The sequence below is a fragment of the Tenrec ecaudatus genome, chromosome 2 (assembly GCF_050624435.1).
Source record: "Tenrec ecaudatus isolate mTenEca1 chromosome 2, mTenEca1.hap1, whole genome shotgun sequence".
NCBI classification, from domain to species: domain Eukaryota; kingdom Metazoa; phylum Chordata; class Mammalia; order Afrosoricida; family Tenrecidae; genus Tenrec; species Tenrec ecaudatus.
The window spans coordinates 227,341,491-227,363,243 of NC_134531.1; the positions used below are offsets into that span (position 1 = coordinate 227,341,491).

Below are 21,753 nucleotides of genomic sequence, written 5' to 3' on the forward strand. Positions count from 1 at the left end.
AGTAGTGTGTAGGAATCGGTACATATATAACATGTAGTATATAAATATACATATTTCATTGCTGGCTCTATCAAAAAAATTTAAGATACAGGGAACAACAAAATCATAGAACTCTACGAGATCAATTAGCTGTTCACATTATCTTCAAATATGGATGCTATTAAAATTTGAATATATATAGTATGAAGAGTTTTCTAATCTGAATTTTAATTTGAAAGGAGTACTGATAGCTTATTTATCTTCTAGAAAATACATGAATGCCAGTTATTTCAGAAACACATCAGAGTAAGTAAGGGGTCCTGGTGGCACAGGGGTTACGGGGGTGACTACTAACTGAAATACCGGCAGTCAGTATGCACCAAGGAAGAAAGATGTGGCTGTTGGCTTCTATAATGTCTGCATTCTTTGCAACTGTATGAAACCATTCGACTTTTAGAATTGATTCCAAGACAATGATTTTAGTATTTTGGAGAGCAAGTGATTTCTGCCAAGTCTGTTCTCAGTATAGGAATGCTATATCAGATAATAAAATATATATGCAAGGAATCAGTTCTTGTGAAAGTTGAGTGGTTGAAGGGAAGTGGAATGAATGAGTAGAATGCTAGAGTGAGTTCCCCACCTGCTGGCCCAGTAGACCAGGACAATTTGTCCTTAAGTGGCCACCATTCATTAGGTAAACGGTCACCATTGCTCCCAATGAGCTTTCTCCCAGCACTGAAATGGGAAAAAGGACCTGGATCCAATCTCACATCAATTGGCCAAGGCCTCTATTTTCTCAGTAATATGTTTCAAATCTTGTCATGTAGAGAACCAGACCCTTGTCACCTATCAAAAGATATTCTAGGATAATTAATCCCAGTGTCCCACTTGCAAAGAAATAGCCTTCCCTGCACCATTTGAACCGCTGGGACTGTCAATAGTTTTAGGACTCTGTTTTCCTCTCGGCCCTCTTCTGCCTGTGGCTATGCTCTCTCTCCCTACAGAAATCAAAGATCTCTACCTACGAAAAGATGTGGGCTTTTATGAGCAGCAGGCAGCAAACCACCCTGGTGAAAAACAGTGACGAGGGCATTCAGCGAGTGCTCACCTCCGACTATGCCCTGCTGATGGAGTCCACCAGCATCGAGTATGTGACTCAAAGAAACTGCAACCTTACTCAGATTGGAGGACTCATTGACTCCAAAGGTTATGGAGTAGGCACGCCGATTGGTAAGAGGGGCGATACATTCAGCTGGGAGGAAGTTCCTCGGTGGTGTAACAAGTTAACATGCTCGGCTGCTAGCAAAAAGGTGGAAGTGTGATGCCACCACAGGTACCTCTGAAGACAGGCCTGGCAATCTGCTTCCACAGAAACAGCCCTGGAAAACCCGTGGGGCATGGTTCTACTCTGACACGCATGGGGTCGTCATGAATCTATGGCGACTGGCTTGATTTGAGAGCAATGCCGATTACCAAGTATGGAAGGGAGTGGGTTTGCGGTTCTCTAGCCTGTGTTCAGAAAGGCTCTGTACCATCATTCAGAGGCACCATTCTGAACTGCAGAATCCCAGCTGTTTAACTCATACAATGATGTCACTGTTTCTTTCAAGTTATACCACTAATAGAGCAAATGCAGGTAGATTTTACTGTTTTAGCCCAAACAAACATCTTAATAATAGTATCTCTTTAATTACTTTAGCTTTGCATCTTTTTCATCAACACATAAAATCAGTTAGAATTTTTTATCTTAAGTTATTCTTTAAGAAAGCTAATTTTACATCTAGATGGCAATAAAGATTAAAATTTAATTTACCATTGTCAGGCATTATGTGAGAGTCAATCAACAATGACTACATAAAGCTTCAGAATAATCCTAATCTTTGACCCTGTATCATTGCCCTCCTTAAGACTATTCTCATTATTGCCTGGGGAATACAGACCCATATTACCCCATCAGTATAGACATGCATTCCACTGTTTCTCTATAGAGAGGTTCTGGTGTGGTGGCAATCTCCTCTTCTCAAGTGGATTATTTATTGGAAATTAGTTGTAAGCACTCCAAAGGAGGGGAATTATGAGATATATTAGCCCACTGAGTCAATTCAATAAACAGACAACTTAGCTGCAAGCAAGGCAGGTAATTAAAGGGTCAAGGTAAATCTGATTTGCTTGATTGATTTACTATTGGTGTTGAAAGGATTTTCCAATCTGAGCCTCAAAATTACATGGGGATCATAAATTCAAGCATTTTCAGAGGACAAACAATGATGACAATTGATAAAACCTCTTTGTGGGAGGAGGCAGTAGGGAATGGTGGCAACTATGCACAACTGGAGAGCACATGATTTATCTAGAGCAGGCACCGCCGCTCACAGCAGTTGATGGCACCCATGGGTGTGGGAATGTGAGTGTAGGACAACCATATATTCCACCTATTTTTAAGTCAACTTTCCCAGTGTTTTTATTTATGCATCTTCTACTCATTTTTAAAGAGACCTGGTGATGTAGTGGTTATTCATTGGGCTTCCATCCACATGGTCACCTGTTCAAAACCACCAGCAGCACTGTGGGAGAACAACTGGGCATTCTACTCCTATAAACCGCTACAGTCTTGGAAACCCACAGGGAAGTCACTAGGTGTCAGCATTGACCAGATGGCAGTGAAAGAGAGATACTAATTTTAAGGAGTATTAGCCCAATGGTGTATAATCCAAACCAAACTCACTGTCATCGTTACAGCTTGGGCTACTAACCGGAAGGTCGGCAGTTTGAAACCACCAGCCATTCCTCTGGACTAAGAAGGGACATTCTATTCCTATAAAGAATGATGGTCTTGGAAACCCCCTGAAGCAGGTCTCCCTGTCCTATAGGGTCACTATGAATCAAAATGAACTCGATGGTAGTGACTTTGGTTTGGTGATACAATGCTTTGGTCTGCTAATCTCAAGGTCAGAGGAGCAAACTCACCACATCCCATGGGAGAGAAATTAGGTTTTCTGCCCCTGCAAAATTTACATCCTTGAAACCGACAGGGAGAGTTCTTCTCTATCCTGTAGGCTCACTATGGGCTGGAATAACCTTAATGACAGTGAGTTTGGTTTCGATTGTACAAATTTCATTAAGCACATAAGGTCAACCCCTTACTAACCAGGGTCAGAAATATTTTCTAAAAAGAAATTAGCCTTATAATTATTTTGCATCTGCAAAATGAATGAGTTAGGGCACAGGTAACTGCTTTTTTTCAGTTTATCAGAAATAACTCTTCCTGATGCAAATATCAATAGTACCACTGAATTGTATCTTTTCATTTGTTTTCCCAAATGAAGGGCTCTCTGATAATTTAGTAGTACACGCTGCGGAGGACTTCATGGGATTGTTAAACACTAACTGAAAGGGCACAGTGGGACGTTTTAATTTTAAAAGTATGTCCTCTCTTCCTCACCAGTTTATCACTTCATTTTCTTAACAGTGATGAGGAAAGTTAGAAAGACTTTTTTATTATAACATCTCAACATTGCTGATTTGAAATGGACTGTAATTCAGACAAGAACAACAGGAATGGTTGGTTATGCCTTACTCTTTACAGCAGCAAGGGCCTGGGATTTATTTTCGTATATTTTGCAACTCCTCAGAAAATAGTTTCATCATAGGATGAAACCTTCAAACTATAAAGTTGAAAAACTACCCCTTGAATTCACCCCTAACCTGTCAATGCCCCTCTTTTCCCACCGGTTTTAACTTCTGGTGACAGTGATGGGAAATAACAACATGGGTCGTCCCAGGGCATTTTCGACTTACTATGAGGACATCAATGGGCATTCATTCTGTCCACAGAATGGAATAGAACTCCAAAGACAAAACACCTGATAGTCTGATCAGAAGACTGAAGAAATAGAAGTTCCCTTCGGCAACTTTCATGCATCAATTCAGTGCTTTAAACATCACTCACTCTGCCTTCTGGGGATCGTGGCTGAATATCACTACGCTTCATACAATATGACAGAGAGAAATCGAAATGGACCTGTTCCTTCTACATTTGCCAACTTCACCCACACTCGGACATAAAAGTTTCCATGCTGAAAATCCTTCCTTCCCCACCAATGTGTGTGTGTGTGTGTGTGTGTACATATATAATATAATTTCAGAATTTTTCATAGAGGTTATAAACCTGTCATGCTTTTAAACCCCAAACAATGAAGGAATAATTGGAACAGATGGCCATCCTCAGAGAGATTGCATCCCCTGGGAATACAGCTGTTGGATAAATTTGAGACATATTTCTTCTGTGATGAATTGACTCTTTAAGAAAGATCAGTTGCTATTCAGGAAGATCTGTGTGTCTGTGTCTCTACATATATATTTTCTCAAGTGACTTGAAATGAATAACTCCCAATGTCACCTCATCCATTTAAGTAACAACAACAAAGATTGGTGCTGAAGTTTATTCTGATGTATATAGATTTTAATTCTGTACACTCTCCCAGTCCTGTCCGCGTTGACTCCCTCTGGAGTTCAAACTCTTACCCATACTTGCAGACAGGCAAGACACAAAGCTGAAGACTTGACTTAGAGTCTGGAAATGCGTATCTTGAGGGATTTAAAATAGAGCTCCAGGAGCGTGAGAGCAGTTTGGCTGAAGCAGGATACAAGAAGGCTGGCAATTACTTTCCTCCGAGACCCTCTTTACACAGAGATGAGACCCCATCTGTCTGGAATGCCTTATAAGCACTGTTCACCCTGAAGGCAGAAGGAGAGCATCCATCAACAGCTACGGAGTGTCCACTGGGATAGTGCTCTGATTGTAGCTGCAGCCTGACCCTCAGAATGGCTCTTTGAAGACTGGGTGTGCACGAAAGCTAAGTTTTCCTGGTTCGCTGCTTGTTTATACGCTGCGGATAAATTAATCCTGCTCCTGTGGATACTGACACAGGATCGGGCAGTGTTTCTCTCTGCTATACAGAGGAACCCTATGAGTTGGAATTGATTTGATGGCACCGATCAACAACAGAGTGGACACTGGTCATTATTTGACTTTTGAGAGTCACTTTCTCACCCCCAAATCCATGCTCTTTATTAAATTTGCCACAATAAAGCATTTTGCTGTTCTTTTCAGCTGTCTTGTCCAGGCTGACAGTTACGCTTGGAGAATCTGGGGAGGAATGAGGGAAGAGACCACACTTGTTAGAAGTCTGCCTTTCTGGTCTATAGTCTCTGGGGGGTGGGGTGCAAATGGATAAGGTCAGCTACTAATCAAAGCATTTTCCATTTGGATTCACCCTTGGATGGCAGTCCTCACAATGCCCTTATGAAAGACCACAGCCATTGGAAACGCTAACCAGCACAGTCCTCTGAAATTCAGGGAGTGACCAGAAGCAGGAAGCAACTCAATGGCAACTGTTGTTTTTATGCTGCTATTGTTTTTTTTAACTCTTATTGGAAATCAGGTAGTGGTTTACATGTCAGATGATCATTTTTATAGTCAGCGACTTAAACAACCCATCGAGCTTCTTAAGAGCTTGCTCTTTCCCCCTCCTTTTTTCCCTCTTCTTCCTCTTGTAGAATGTTCACTCTTTGTAATCTCTTGCAAACACGTCCATGTCATGAAGCGTTTCACAGTTATTATTTTGTTTTCTATGTTGTTATTATTTATTTTGTTTTATAGCATTCATTCACTTTTATAGCAGTTGTTTACCAACAAAAACCATGCCACAGAATATCTGGCATAGAGAGAAGGGGTGAAGGGTATTCGTGGAAATAACACAGGGTAAAAATAAAGAGGATGGATTTCCATTCTTGATTTTGCCAGTAACGCATATTTTCAGGTGGGAAATGGATTCAATTCTACAGTGGACTGGAGCATATAATCCCCAATATCACTTCTGGTTCTAAGATGCCAGTTTTTTAATGTGCTTCCACCATAAAGAACTTCAATGTTGGTAAGCACAGAACTGTGGTGTACGGCGTTTCTACTGACTCAAAGAAATGTTAACAAAAATTCTTAGTGCCCCAGAAGCTGAGTGAAAGAAGCTTACTCTTGCTTCATCTTTTCCTTTCAGCTGATTAACATAGGAACCAATATTGTAGGAGTTACAGGAGCAGGTACTTCAGAGACAAGTGTGTGCTCCCTAACCAACAAAGTAAAAGTCGAATAGCATTATTAGAAGGTAGAGTATAAATAACATCAGTAAGTCTCTTATAAATTCTCTGAGCCCAAATGAATAGGATAGGACCTTTGCATTGTTCAAAGTCAGCTCTTCAGTTTACCTTAAGGCGTATATTAGTCAGCGTGGATTAAGTGCAAGAGCCAACATCCCCGTATTTTCAGTCTGACCTATGCTGGCAGGGAGGCTGGGCTTCATGCAGTTGCTCTGGAACGAGAGCTCTCTTTGGTGATTTTCTTGTTATTGCTATTACTGTTGCTAGCTGTCATCGAGTTGGCTCTGCCTCATGGTAGCCCCATAACAATGGAAAGAAACATTACCCAGTCCTACCTGGATTTAGACTGCTGTGATCCATGGTATTTTCATTGGTGAGTTTGGGAAGCAGAGGACCAGACCTAGTCTACCTTAGTGTGGACGCACACCTGGAGTGTGGTCAGCATCAAAACAACACTCAGGCTTCCACTGACAGACAGATGGTAGCTGCCCCTGGGGCGCATTCAGCAGGAATCGAACTAGTCCTCTGAATAGAAGGCCGGGGCTGAGTGAGGGCACCACCCAAAGAGACGTGAAATTCTCTCATTTCGAGTCTTTGAGAACAAGGGAGAAAGAGTGAGATTAGAGGATCCTTTGGGGAGAATGGCTATGCCAGGCTTGGAAGTGGCATGCCTCCCTTTCCCGGCTCTATTATTGGCTAGAACTGAACTATAACGAGGTTGGGGAAATGCTCTGCTCTTCACTTAGGACGATGAAATGCAATTTAAAACAAATCACAGCCTAGGAAAAGTGGGCTCTGAGCAGCGAGACCCCTTCAGGTTGGAAGGCTCATGGACAGCTCACCCACAGCCAGAGGCCTGAGGTAGAATCACCAGTTCTGTTTTGCTTCATGTAAAAGGAAGAGAAAGGGCCAGAGTTGATCTCAAAATGCCAGCTATCCTTTCCCTACTCATTGACAGACTTCAGACGCTGCCAGATGGAATCTTGCAGCCCTTAGTTATACACTTTGTGAATTGAGGCTTCACAATAGCCAACGGGTCTCAGAGTGGTGCAAATAGTTAATGTGCTGGCTGTTCACCAAAACAAGAGATTAAAGGTCCAGGTCCACCCACAGGCACCCCAGAAGAAAGACTTGCCATCTCCTTCCAATAATAATAATAATAATAATAAATAATAGTCAGCCGCTGAAACCCTACGGAGCACAGTGGTACTCTGCCAGGTATGAGGCTACCATGAGCTGGAATCAAGCCAAAAGCAACTGGTTTCTTATTTTAGTTCTTGATGCCTCCACCATTATGCAGGTGACCAATCTCCAAATGACCTTCCTTACAGGCTCTCCTTACCGGGATAAGATCACGATTGCTATTCTTCAGTTACAAGAAGAGGGGAAGCTGCACATGATGAAAGAGAAGTGGTGGCGGGGCAATGGCTGCCCTGAGGAAGACAGCAAGGAGGCCAGTGCTCTGGGAGTAGAAAATATTGGGGGCATCTTCATTGTCCTGGCAGCGGGCCTGGTCCTTTCTGTATTTGTAGCCATTGGAGAATTCATATACAAAGCAAGGAAGAACAATGATATCGAACAGGTGAGTCGTCCCTTTCCAGAACTGGGTAGTCTGAGTTGGAGTTTTCTGTCTGAAAGTTTGAGGTTTTAAAGATAGTTGTCTTTATTTCATGACAGTCTATTGAATCCAATGCCCAGAGAGCCATGTTTGACTTTGAGCAAAGCACAAGTGAATCCCTGTCAAGTGCTGCTGGCACTCCAGACCCATCATTTATTGATGACAAGGAAGAGTATTCTACACTAAATCCAATTAGCCCTACTTGGAATGACTGTACAGAAATTCCAAACTCAGCTAATTTCTGAAACAGTTATTCGCTCCAAAGATAGAAACCCTAGATAGAACCAGGAAGGAATAAATCCAAAACTGGAAAAGATATAAAAAAAACTTTTAAGCAAAATTAGACCATCCCTGAAGTGTAGATAGGAAGCACATTAACATAACAACAATGATATAAAGACATAAAAGTCGTCTTTTGAAATGAAGCATTCACCTCTAACAAATACCATGCATGGAAAGATAATTCATCCAAAAGTTGTTGTTGTTGTCATTGTTTGGTTGGTGATGCTGGTGCTGGTGGTAGTGGTGGCAGAAAAATGATAAATGACACAAAATGACAAGAAAGTCTGCTATAGGCCTTATTTTCCAAAATTGTATTTTGGACCACAGAATGACTTTAACAATCACCAAGAGTTGACTCTTGTTTCCTATTTTTGAAGGAAACGGTCTTGGGAGCGTAACATTCATTTGTATAAGATTATTCTTATTTAGGCCATTCGTCCTACATAGAGTATTTTCTAATAACTATAGCTCTTGGCCATTGTGACTCAGGAGACCACCTTGTCAATTAAATAGTGTTAGAATACGAATACTTCAAATGCTTAGTAACTTGGGCATGCAATGTGGGTAATGGCTCAGGATCCATATGCAGCTTCGTGCTCAGCTATCGTAGTCTTGAAGTACTTAAAAGTTCTTAACAAGGAGCACCGCATTTTCATTTTCCACTGGGCCTGCACAGAAGGTGCCCAGTTGGGATTAATTAATTGACATTAGTTGTGTTTCCTTTAAGTAGATAATTCCTCCAACAACAAAAGCTGGAGATAATCGACTAGAATATAGTTTCTCATCATCAACCAAAACCTTCCCTAGAATTTTACAGCAACCATAAGAACATTGAGTACCTTTTCGTAGACCTGAGTAGAGGAAACTGTATTCAATTAAAAGGGAGAGGGGGCTGATCTGCTTTGTTTTAAATTTCAACTTTCTCGGGAGGTGTCTTGTTTTATGCAACTAATTTTTAAAATAAAAGCTTGTATATGTTATGCTTTAATGTGCTTCTCATAATTGTCAGCTTCGTGTGACTGAACTTTTCATTAGATTTTCATTGTTAGTTCTGACCTTCATTTCTCTGTTCTTCCTTTTCCTCACATTTCTGCTGCATGCCAAGGCTTTTGTTACTTTTATGGACTACAATGTAAGCAAACCCATCCCCCCAGCTCCACCTCTGGAGCCACTTTATCTACGGATTTAGAAGGTGGAAAATTAATTCGAGAGGAGGGAGAGAGGGATTCGGACACAGTCCTCAGTTCATACTGTGTAATCAGTTTAAAAATAATGGTGTGTCCAGTGGAAATTGTTCCTGCTAATCGGTGTTATTGATGATATCTGGAGCTCAGCATAAATAGCAGTAATTCCCCAATCCTTTAGAATTTCTTCAAGACATTGGGAACAGGTGTGCATTTGTGGCCAAAGAGGAACATTTTAGGATCATTCAACTCTTACATATGTGTGTTCCCTGCTATTCCCTGGAGAGAATGATCGTCCCTGAGGGGTTACCTTTGTTCTCCCTTTCTGCACTAAAAAATAAGCAACTCTTTTTTCATGAAAAAAGGAGACCCAGACTTTAAAAAGTGCAAAGCATGAGAACAAAATGCCAATTTTGTAAAGTTCTTTCCATTTTTGTGAAGTCCTTTCCTCCGGTTCCTTTCTCTGGGTCTCCTGCGTTTGGTAGAGCACACACTTTCAAACTGACCCAAGCATATATGTCCTCCCAGGAAGCACCTGGCACATAGGAATGATAATCTCTCATTCAGACTGATTACTCTATTGAAACTGTATCATTTAGGGTAAGACTCATGCCATAGATTTCAAAGGCAGAAAACAGTCAAAGAACAAAACTAAACTTGAAGCATTTGGTGTCACAGGAAAATGTAAACTATGGTGGATATTAGACAACATAGCCAAGAATGGGTAGAGATTCATTAGCATCATGGTATCCAATCACATTTACTTTTAGAGCTTAGCAATCCTCTCTAAATTCAGCTAGACCGTGTTCTTAGAGTCTCAAAGGACTGTGTTTTTTCAAGTCAAACTATCTATTATTTCCTGTAAGTTCCCAGCAAAGTCCTGAGCTATGAACTGATGTATTTCATCTTCTCATCGGCTCTCATTCATTGCACTGAAGAACGTCTTCTCCCAAGGTGCTATTTCATTCGCCATCCCACTCACCTAGGCCGTTCTTGAGCAATCTGTCCTGAGCATTGGCACTTTGACACTCACTTCTCTGCATCTTCTGCCTTGATTAATTCATTCCCAGCGCATTGTGTGTGGGAAGAGCAAGGGAGGAAAATAAATAGAGGACAGAATTTCCATACACATTAGTTACACAGAGCTCTGTAGATTTATTTTCCACTTCCATTCAAAGTGCTGTAAATATTGCCCACTCTCACTTGGTCTGGTGACATGGAGGGCCCACCGCATACTTAATTTGTTGTAAGGGAGGATGTCTGCAGGTTTTTCCTGAGCCTATTTTTTCTGCATAGTTAAGATGCCTTCCATCTTCCCTCAATCTGGGCTCAGTTGGTCTTTGTTCTCTTTAATGAGATTACCTTTTGACTCCTGACGTGATCCCCAAAAATGTTTTCCTCTTAACTAGCGATAAGTCTTCTGTGCAATCAGGTAGCATTTTGCCTTCTCTTTGTTTAGCTTGAAATGGGTTCCAGTTTCTGAATCACAGTTCTCTCCAATCAACTCTAGGTTGACCCCATCAAGCTGTGTTCAGGAAAGTTGATTCTTTCCCTGATTGTTTCTCAGGTTTGCTTTCTGCTTTAAATGTGTTATGAAGAGGATACCTATAACTCACATTATGCTTTATTCGCTGTGATTGACAACATAGTATCTGCCCTAAAGCAGGGTTTGCATTTTCGTAAACAATGGTATCAGAAATTAGTATAAACATGACATTATTCTTAGTTCCATTGTTCATTGATCCACTGTGTGGAAACCGCAAGGTGCCTATGTTTACCCTCCCGTGGATTACAAATAAACCAGAAGAGTGCTAACAGAACTTTCAAGCGTGGTGAATCACGTGGAGATTCTCAAAGTAACACTAAGTCGGAAAACTTGCCTTTCTACGAAGACCATACTTAAAGCCTGCGAGGCAGAGATTCAGAGAAAGACATCATCCCTTCCAAAAGAATAATATTTCTCTCGTACTTCAAATAGTATACTGTCTAATCATCGTGTTTTTATGGCTTTCCAAATTATGTCACAGACAATCTTGCAGTCAGTCCTTTCATCAACTTTATCGCAGTCTTACCAACAAAGAAAAGGAGACAAACAATTCTGTGACCTGGTATCATAAACATCAGAATCAGAAAATACTTTTCTAAGTCAGCCAAAATTAGGGTTACATTCTAGTACAGCCACGTGCTGAATGACTGTAGGCTAGTACTAAACTTTTCAAAGTTTTAGTTTGGTTTTTTTGTTGTTGTTTGTTTGTTTGCTGAGGCAGAATTTCCAGATCATAAGTTTGTTTGGAAGGGAGGATTTTTCAAAATGGATTTCTGTGGCAAGAGCTATTAAATAAAACTCTCATGGTAAAATAACCTCTGGGGAACCCCACTAAATATTTCTTTACTACATTATATCTCAGGGTGTTTAATGCAGTCTCACACATTGAAAATTTCCAACAAAATGAAAAAGCATTCAGAATTTCTCTAACCTATTAGATCGCCAAGGAACCCTGACGGCAGGATCGGATAAGCATTGGGCCATATCCATCCACCAGCTGCTATGTAGAGGAGATGAAGCTCTCTGGTCCTGTAGGAGCCCTCGTGGCAAAAGGGTTTATGAGTTGGGCTTCTAACCTCAAGGTCAATAGCTTGAGACCAACTACCTCTCCATAGGAGAAAGATAAGGTTCTCTACACCTATAAAGATTTACATTCTTGGAAACCCATAGGGTTGCTATGAGTCAGAATCCACTCGATGCCAGTGAAATCTGTTCCTGTAGAGCAGCAGTTCTCAAACTGTGGGTCACGACCCCTTTGGAGGTCGAATGACCCTTTCACAGAGGTCACCTAAGACCATTCAAAAACCCATATTTCTGATGGCCTTAGGAACCAAGATACCGCACCTCTATCATCTCCAGGCGGGTCCGCCTACATGCAGATACACCCTCATACGAGTACCTGGTGCGTACTCGGCGTGAAGACTGTTACCCATGCTACACCATGCTTTAAGACATTGAATTGATTTGTACTTAGAAATTAATATTTCACAATATATACTTACTATTTTGGTGATGAATCACTCTGGTTTAATTATGTTCAATTTGTAGCAATGAAAATACATCCTTCCTATCAGATATTTATATGACAATTCATAACAGTAGCAAAATTATAATGATGAAGTGTAACAAAAATAATTTTATGGTTGGGGGTGTCACCACAACATGAGGAAGTGTATTAAAGGGTCTTGGCATGAGGAAGGTTGAGAACCACTGATGTAAAGAGACCAGCCTCAGAACCCCTGCATAGGGCTACTGTGAGTCGAAACTGATTCAAGAGCAGTGAGATTAGACAACAATCTTCCTTAAAGCATCTGGACTAACAAAAGGCCCCTAGATAACAGCCCAGGAAACACATTCTGATAATGTTTGTCTCATCCAATAATAATGTGCAAACTACTTTGCCTTTACATAGAAGCTCTTCAATGAGCAATGGCATTCATTATCATTGTCCTTGGGTTGCATCTGTAACTGGTCTCAGCCTCAACTTATCAATTATAACATGGGGATAACACTGCCAACTTCACATTGACATTCACTGCCATTGAGTCAATGCTGACTTATAATGACCCTGCGCCCCGCCCCCCCCTCCCCCTGAGTTTCTGACACTGTAATTCCACGGGAGTAGAAGGCCTGGTCTTTTTCTCAGGAAAGTGGCTGATGGTTTCGAACAGCTGACCTTTGTGATCACGACAGAATATATACCACTAAGCCACCAGGACTCCTAGGTGAAATTATATAATGGCATATATCATGTGACAATTTTTTAAAGCCTTGTTAATAAATTTGGTTAACAAATGTGGGTTCCTTCTAAATAAAATAAAAATATACGACATGAACAGCAAGCAAATGTTATGAAACATCTTAAAAAATAACCTGCTTTGGAAAGGTGATTTTACAAGCTAGAGGTTCAAACTCTAAGTCCATTGTTCCTTATTGAAGGATTAGAAACCAAGGCCAACACTATTGGGCCCAAGTAGGCTATTTTTGAGAATCTAGAGCAGAACTTCAAGTCCTTACCTTTAGGAATGCTAAGTAGTCTGGAAAGACTTCAAGGCGATGATAGCATTGAGGGATGGCCAGTTCTTCCTAAAGGGTAGCACAGTTGGCAAAGCTTTAAAGCATATCACTGCACCTATAAATGACACTCAATAAATCCTTGCTGTCTATTGATAATTTTGGAATTAGGATTAATAATACCAATCAATTTTCATAATGCATATCTAACATTCAATATTTAGTAGGCCCTTTCAACTGATAACTCAAGAAGAAATAATATGAGATAGAAATGTCATAATATCCAGGAAATAATCTTCACCTTTACTTGTCAATTAGAAAGTCATCTCTTCATACTTATTTTAAATTATGAAAGCCATCAAGTAGGCAATTTCCAACCATCTCTGTGCCATTTTCTCCCTGGGAGATGCTCCACTCGTGCCAGACAGGGAAGGTTCTCACTCTTCCCGAGCGCTTCCTCCGTTCATGTTCAGAAACAACTGATTCCTGCTATCTGGTCGATGACTGCTAAGATCACAGTGATTCTCTGGGAGGGGCCACTAAATTTTAAATGAAACTTATAAAACAGGCTTGAAAATGAGTGGGGAAACATCGAAGGACTTCATTTTTCCAGTGATTCATTCTGACAGGGGTTTACATCACAAGTCACCTCTAGATTTTCCGACACAGCAGTCGTCGTCAGAGATACGCATTTTTTATAAAGTCAAAATTATATCCTCACAATATTTTGAAAACATTCATTTTTATAAAAAGTCGTAGAGATATAATGGTTTTTTCCAATGTTAGGTGATATTCATGAGTTAGTATTAAAACAATCTCTAATACAAAGGAGCCGGGTGGTATTATGGTTCCAGCATTAGTCAAGCATTGTTAAGTGCAAAGTCAGCAGTTCAAACACTGAGGGTCTCCCTGAAGGAGAGAGATGAGGCTTTCTGCTCCTGCAAAGGCTTACAGTCTTGGAAACCCTAAAGCACAGTGCTAATGTGTCCTATAGGGTCACTAGATGTTGAAATTGACTCAACAGCCATTAGTTTGGGTTTGGTTTTGTGTATTCCCTATAAGAAGGCTTTAAAACTCAGTTTAACTCATGAATTCTTCATACTAATACTAAATATAGTAGTTTATTTAATAGTAGATGTTATATATCAGATTTCTTAAAACTATCTTTGATATAAGAGATGTTTTAAACTAGCTTTTCTTAGTTTTCTGTAATCATCCTAAATACACTGCTTTTACTTAAAATTTCTAGTATGCATGACCTTTCATTTAAATTATCTTGAATAGGTTTGTATTAAACCTAGTAGGTTATCTATAGACCAAACTCTGAGAACTACTGTATAAGGTTAAGAAGAAATCTGAGTGGTATTAAAGGATTGAGCATTCTCAACTATCAATCCTCAATAAATCATAAATAATTTATTGCTTCCTAGTTGTGTCCTAGCAAGTCTATTCTAGCCTAGTTAAACTACAGTAAAACAGTGAACTATTTTAGAATTTTCCCAGCAAAATTGGCCTACCCCAGGAATATATATTAGGTAAGGATCTTGCCCTGAGGAAAATAAGCAGGATATTGTGATTATAAGCCTAGCCTAGGAAAATTATTTTCAAATAACCTTATTGAATTTGATGAGCATTATATTATACTCTATACGGGCCATCTGTGGCAAAGCAGTGGTACAATGAATCCCAATTAGTTTCCTAGCACATGACCTTTATGCTACAAAATCCGCAACCTAGTAAGCAATTTAAAAGTAGCCCGAAGAGTCTTGGAGAGCCAAAGGAAAGCAAAGCATTCTTTCTGTGCTCTTTCCTGCACATCTAACTGTGCCAAATGGTATTATTAATTAACTCTTAGAGATAATGAAAAATTTCTGCTCGATGCTGCAGTTTTAACTTCCCTTTAGGAACCATCTCATTATGCTTCTCACATTTATGGAATTTTATGTCCAGATGTACAAGCATATTAAAATCATTTTTGCTTTCAAAACCCTCTCTGAAGGGAATGCTATCTTGAAAAATGGGATTCTCCTTTAAATTTTCAAAGATATATCATTTGCAAACATGAGGGCATTCTTGCAATATAAAACCAACACCGCAAACGCGCTGTGTGGTTTCACACCCTGGAAAATACAAAATTTGGAGTTGCCAGACTTTATACAGATAATTGGCCAAATTATACTGGTATGTATCTATATCACTGGTATGTATCTATACCAAATTACACTGGTATGTATCTATATCACAAGATAAGTACAAAAGAATGAGCATGGCCCAGATGATGTAATGAAGACACTCTAGGGTTTCCAATCAATTAATTTCCACCAAAATTGTCTTCCTGCTCATTTTTCATTTGAATGGAGCTCTCAACCTTCAAATATTCAGATTTCTCAGCTACAAAAAAGCAAGTTGCTCATTGTTTAGTCTTTACCAATCATGTAAACTAAAAAACTATCCACTGATAATCTGCCTTAGCTCAGAAGTAATTTTTTTCTCTCAAAGTCCTTTGGAATATTTCACAGATGCTTCCAAAATGTCGGTGGTTTTTTTGTGTAGCCAGAGCCATTTATTTAGCAAGAGACTTGAAGTGTCTTCATTACATTTTGTAATTGTGCAAAGAGATTCCTTTGCCTAGAAACCCAAACATTCATTAATTATCAAAGAAACCAGGAACTAATTAACATCCATTTAGAAATTTCTTTTGCAACATCTATAAGGATGGTTTAAAACAGACTCTGAAACATGTGTGTGACTCAGTGGAAAGATGACCCGGGAATCACACGCCAAGAATCCATGTTCCCATCCTGATTATTGGCTATGTGTCTTTGAGCAACCCACGTCACCACCCTCACCTTTAATTTCCTCATCTGTAGAAAAAGAACATTGTGTCAGAAATATATTCCAACCGTGATGACTTTTTTTAAGTCTAGTAGAAAGTAAAGGAGTAGTAAGAGGGCACAAATGGTTAAACATTAGATGACTGAAGACTGACCATTTGAGACAAGCCAGAGGCATCGTGGAGGAAAGGCCTGGCCATGTATCTCTGAACAGTTACACCCTTGAAAACCCCGTGGGACACAGTTCTACATCAAGATACCTGGGGTGTTCATGTATCAGAATCAACTTGCCATAACTATTATCAACCACAGCAAAATAAAAAGTAAGAAGGAAATTGAAAAGTGGCATCTGTGCAAAACATACTGTAGACATATTTATGTTTAATAATGAGTGAGTCATGGCAGCAAAGTGGTTCTGCCTGAGTCTGCTAACAGTTTCTAATGAAAACATGCAAGTTTGGTCAGCAAGTCAAAACCATCAGCCACCCCCAAGAACAAAGATGAGATTTTCCACTCCCTTAAAGAGTTACAGGTTCAGACACTCAAAGAGGTAGTTCTCCTCTGTCCTGTAGTGTTGCTATAAGTAAGAATCGAATCAAGTCACTGGCAGAGAGTTTTAGGGGCTTGGGTATATTCAATATGATCCTGTGGTTATTTTGAACACATTATATTCTTGTTGAAATAAAATTATCTTGCCCTGCTAATATTTTAGAATGGAAAAGTCTACTTGGATAGAGAAAAAAATAAACAACAATTAACCATCAAGAAGAAAAGGATCCTCATAGAATCAGTCACAAGCAAATCATTAGTATAACAGTGATGATTACAGAAATGGAATTGACCTTGACCTGGACGAGCCTATAGGTTCCTCAGAGTCCTAGCAGATAGTGGCACATTTCCCTGTGTTCTTAGGTTCCTGAACCTATCGTGGTCTTTTTTGTATCCCTCTCTATGGGAGGAAAAGCGATGCGAAGAGGGTCGAAAGCACCATGGATCGCCAGAAAAACAAACAAGTCTGTCTTGAAAGATGTATGGTCAGAATGCTGCTAACATAATGTAATCTGGGTGGGCCACGCCCTGAGACGGACCTCATGCTTGGTAAAGAGGAGCCAAAAAAGAAGTACTCTTACCCCTTGGCAAGATGGATTGACACGGTCACCTCAACAATAGGCTCAGACGTAACCACAATTGTGCAGGCGGGGCAGTGTCTCATCTGTGGGACCCAGGATCACTATGATTCAGAACCAGCTCGAAGACTTCTAATGAAAACATGCACATTTGGTCCCAGGAAGTGGCCTGGCAAATGAGAGATTCTTTCCTGAGCATTCTTCAACCATCGGGATGTCATTTTCTCCTTGGGGGCAAATAAAGAACCCTTCTATATGCTGAATCCTTAAAAGTAAACTTTTGCCATTCAAATTTGATAGCTAAAACGACCATCTTGGAAAGCGTGACTAACAATGGCCAGCTATAGGTTTTTCAGTAAGGCAGCTCTTTAAATTCAGAAAATTTATCTTTAATTCCCAAGAGCTAAAACCTAGAAGACTAAGGTTGGAAAAACACAAATGATGATGTTTTCCTACTTTAGACTAGTTTTTGACCAGTAGGAAAGAAATGGAGATTTGGAGCAAAGTCATTAACACTTAGATGCTCCCTGAGTCCCTGAGAGCCTTCCTGAGCCAAGTCCTAATTTGGAAGACAGAAATATAGAAGCTCCAAAAAGTGCAAGAGCAGCCATGAAGAGCAATGCCATTGTCACAGGTTGTATGTAGGTCGGGAGGTGGAAAAACTTTGCAGCAAATACTTGCTTTCATTGTCAGCTGAAGGGCAGAATAACAACATCTAGGCAATGAGTCACAACAGCTTCCCAGAGTCCACTTACTCCACCGTGTTCCAAGGAAACATCTAAAGACTCCGGCTACCTTCCCAACCAAGAGAGCTTTTTGAAAGATCGGAAAAGACTGCAGATTAAAGTTGAAGAAAAATCAGAACATGCAAAGCGCATGAACCTGTTACAGAAAGAAAGAGACCATGGACATCACCGAGGATACAGTAGCGGCAGAGAGCTTTGTTCATGGTTTAGGAGGATGGTGTGCTCCTGTGGAGGTCAAGATGACAGAGGAGGGTCAGGGAACTACCGTTTTCACAATCGTTGATACCCATAAAAACTCTCCCTGAAACTCAGACGCCTCTGGGAAATAAGCAGGTAAGGGAAGTGGGAGCAGAGTGGATTAATTGAGCTAGTAAACCAAAGCCAAAAACTACCCGTAAGTGTTAGACTCAAAATAATTACAATAATAACAATAATTGATAAGTCCCACTAGCAATTCCTTAAGTTTAAAGGCTAAGGTGAGTTTTTATAATGAAACAAAGGCATCAAATTGGTTTTTTTTATTCCTGGTGTTATAACGATATAGATTTTACATATAAAAAGTTGTAGCGGCTACACATCAACTTAGCCGGTTCCCCAAGGACTCTTACATGTAGGTTAAGGGTGCTCTGTGGATAACAAAGGCCTGGGTCAGACTAAATTTACCTCAAGGGACGCTTATTTTTGTCACCTTGTCTCAGCCTTTTGGTGTCACTGTGTGATCGAAATTAAGATGTTAATTGCTAACCAAAACAATGTTGGAATTTGGAGGCTCCTTGGAAAAAAGACCTAGAGGTCTGCTTCTAAAATCACCCCTGGACATCCTAAGGAGCATACTGCTACTCTGACACCCCCAGGTACCAAGACGGGGGGTGGGCAGGGGGCAGTAATTGGTGAGCCAGACTCCGAGTTGATAGGACAATCAGGTCTTCTCCAGGAGGAGAGGGAAAGCCAATCCGCAGCAATATCATCTCAGGCCTTAAGCACAGAGGCATGATCACACACATTAGAGGCTAACCTTTGGAGTTAGAGCACAAACCCTGAGCAGAAACAGAAGCTGAGACAGTCTCAGAAATGGTAGGGAAAGGTCGGAGAACCCAGAATGCCGGACAAGAGTGCCATGTTGGCCTCTACCAGCGACTCCAGAGAACAAACATTTAGATCGCTCTTAACAGCCACATTTCTGCCATTTTTAAACAAGGGAAGCTGTTGTCCTGGGAATATGAAAGACCTACCAAAAGCTTTTACGTCCCCCATAGTGTAGCCAATTTACACTCGACTCTAGCCAGAATATTCCTTAGGAGCCAAAATGATGAGCGTTTTTCTCACTTTCTTTGGACACATTATCAGGAAGGACCAGTTTTTGGGAAAAGGCATCAAGCTGTGCAAAGTAGCACATCAGCAAAAAAAGAGAAAGACCTTAAGAAGATGAATCGACACAGTGCCTGAAACAATGGTCCAGGAAACATGCAATTCCACTCTATATAGGTGTCACCTTCAACAGTACCTGGTAGCAACAGCTACTGACATACAGGTTGACAGTTCAAAGTCACCTGGGTGCTACAGAAGAAAGGTTTGGTGATCTGTTTCCATAAGGTTACACCAATGAAATGCTATACAGTGTTTCTCTCTGGCCATTAGTTTTGGACAGTCGTTTGCAATCTCTCCTCACCTACCAGCTCACTTGCCATTACTTTCATGCCTCTTTCTGGGGCAAGGCTTGTTTGGGCACTTCTCAGCTTCCTTCTGGGCACCCTGGGAGTCTCAGACAACAGGCTCAGGCTATCCTGGTGAACGACTCTGAAGATATTTCTTCTTTTGAATGACTGAATCCTCGGAGAGGTCTAGGCAAAGTGTGAGGCACAAATTTCCTGTGATCACAGGTCCCCAACCCTACCAGGCCCTTTCTTATCTAACACTGTGGGTGTTTGACCCCAGAAGAGGCAAGCCTGGGGTTTCTTCTCAGGTACTCAGGGAGATATCAACTCTGGGGAAGACTGCTATAATCTGCTAGAATGTTCTCCTTGAGTACAGATAAAGGGCTCCTCCATCCCAACCCAATATGCTAAGATCTAAAGGCAAACTTCGACACTCTAAAATAACTTCTCTTTACTTCTTTCAAACACCTGGCTGCTGTAATTAATAGCTTCAAAGATGGCAGTTTCTGCTTTAGATCCAGAAAAGTCCATTTAAGTACTTAAAACTACAACATTGACCCCATTTTTCATTTTATAGCATGCCTACCCTGAGGGCAACAGTGGTTTGATGGTAGAATTCTCCCCTTCCATGGCTGAGACTCTTGTTTGAGTCCCTTCAGTGCACAGCATGAGAGGCCACCATTCATGTGTCGGGGGAAATTTGTGTGGTGTTATGATGCTTACCGAGTTTCAGACTAAAGTAGGAAGAAAGGCTTGGTGAATTACTTGTGAAAAAGAAAAGCCCAGAATGTACTGTGGATCACAGTGATCCAATTCACAACTGATCATGCCAGGCCAGACAGTGTTTCTTTCTATTGTGTCTAGGGTTGCCTGAGGTCAGAAACAGACTTAGGGACAACTGACAAGAAAACAAGTGATCTATGTGCATTCATTTGTGGAACCAGGGAAGCGTCTGAAAGGTCAAGGTGTTCCCACTGGACCCCAGTTGTGGAGCAAAGATGACATAAGGCAAAGGGACAAGCAAAAAAGACCAAGAGGTATAGAAAGCATGGCATTAAAGGGAGTCAGTAGAAATTAGTTAACAAAGGCTCTTTTCTCTAGCAAGAAGGGGGAAAGAGAGGTAGAGAGGGAAGGATTACATAGGGTGAGCCAGTTTACGCATGGCCAGTGCAGGCAATGAGTGGCTGCCAGCTCATGGGTTGCGATAAAGTGGGGGTGATCACACTTTGAGATTGGCTCTAGGGTCTACATCCCCTTCAGCCCAAAATTGTTGACACAGACCCAGGAGAGGAAAATCACCTTCTTCCTTAGCTCCCAGACACAATTGAATATAACCACTAGTCTGAAAACAAATACAGTGACCAACTCTCTCATTTCAGATCCACTTCTAAAAATATTTTTTAATCTTAAAAATGTTTAATTTCAAAGATGTATGCATAAAACTGGCCCAAGGATTCCAAATGAACCCAGGAAACCAATAAAACAAATAAATGATGCCCAAGCCCAAGGGCTTGGCAAGCAAGAACTTCACAAAAATACGGTGTGCGCATAGAGAACTTCTCCAAGGATCTCCCTGTTCCTGTCTTCACATAATGAATGAGGGCTGATTCGAGCCTCGTATCTGTTGTAAGAATATCATAAATTATCCTGTGGTGAAGCAAAATATTTTCCAAATAGGTAAAAAGGATTCTCTGAAGAGTTAATGGTAGCAAACCCACGAAAATAATTCTTCAGTGCCTATTTCTAAGGACCTTTGGTGGTGCACTGGGTTAAACATTGGATTGTTAAGTTCATGGTTGGTGGCTCAGCCTGTCAGCTGCTCCTCAGAGAAAAGAGTAAGCTCTCTATGCAGAAAAGGACGTCTAGTCTAAGAAACCCCATTTCCACTCTACCCTATTGGATCACAGGGTCTCAAAATTGAATCAACGACAGTAGGCAGGTCCCTATTTCTAAAACAACTCCCTGACTCCAGGTCTAAAACCTTAAGTTTTGTGTTGAACTGTCTACATGTCAAACATATTAAGCATATAAATCCTCACTGTTTCATTTTCAAAAATAAATTTCCAACCAGAGACTGCATTCACAGAACCATGATAATAGCCTGACTAAGCC

General features: G+C 40.7%; 1 protein-coding gene across 6 annotated transcripts in view; it reads left to right on the forward strand.

The window, feature by feature from the left end:
* GRIK1 (glutamate ionotropic receptor kainate type subunit 1) overlaps positions 1–21,753 on the forward strand; it is a 546,361-nt gene that overhangs the window by 516,534 nt on the left and 8,074 nt on the right. For all 6 annotated transcript variants that reach the window (XM_075543397.1, XM_075543399.1, XM_075543398.1 and 3 more), the window contains 2 exons: positions 984–1,209; positions 7,467–7,717. In XM_075543397.1, coding sequence (XP_075399512.1) covers positions 984–1,209; positions 7,467–7,717 — 477 coding nt within the window. The remainder of the gene's footprint in view (positions 1–983; positions 1,210–7,466; positions 7,718–21,753) is intronic.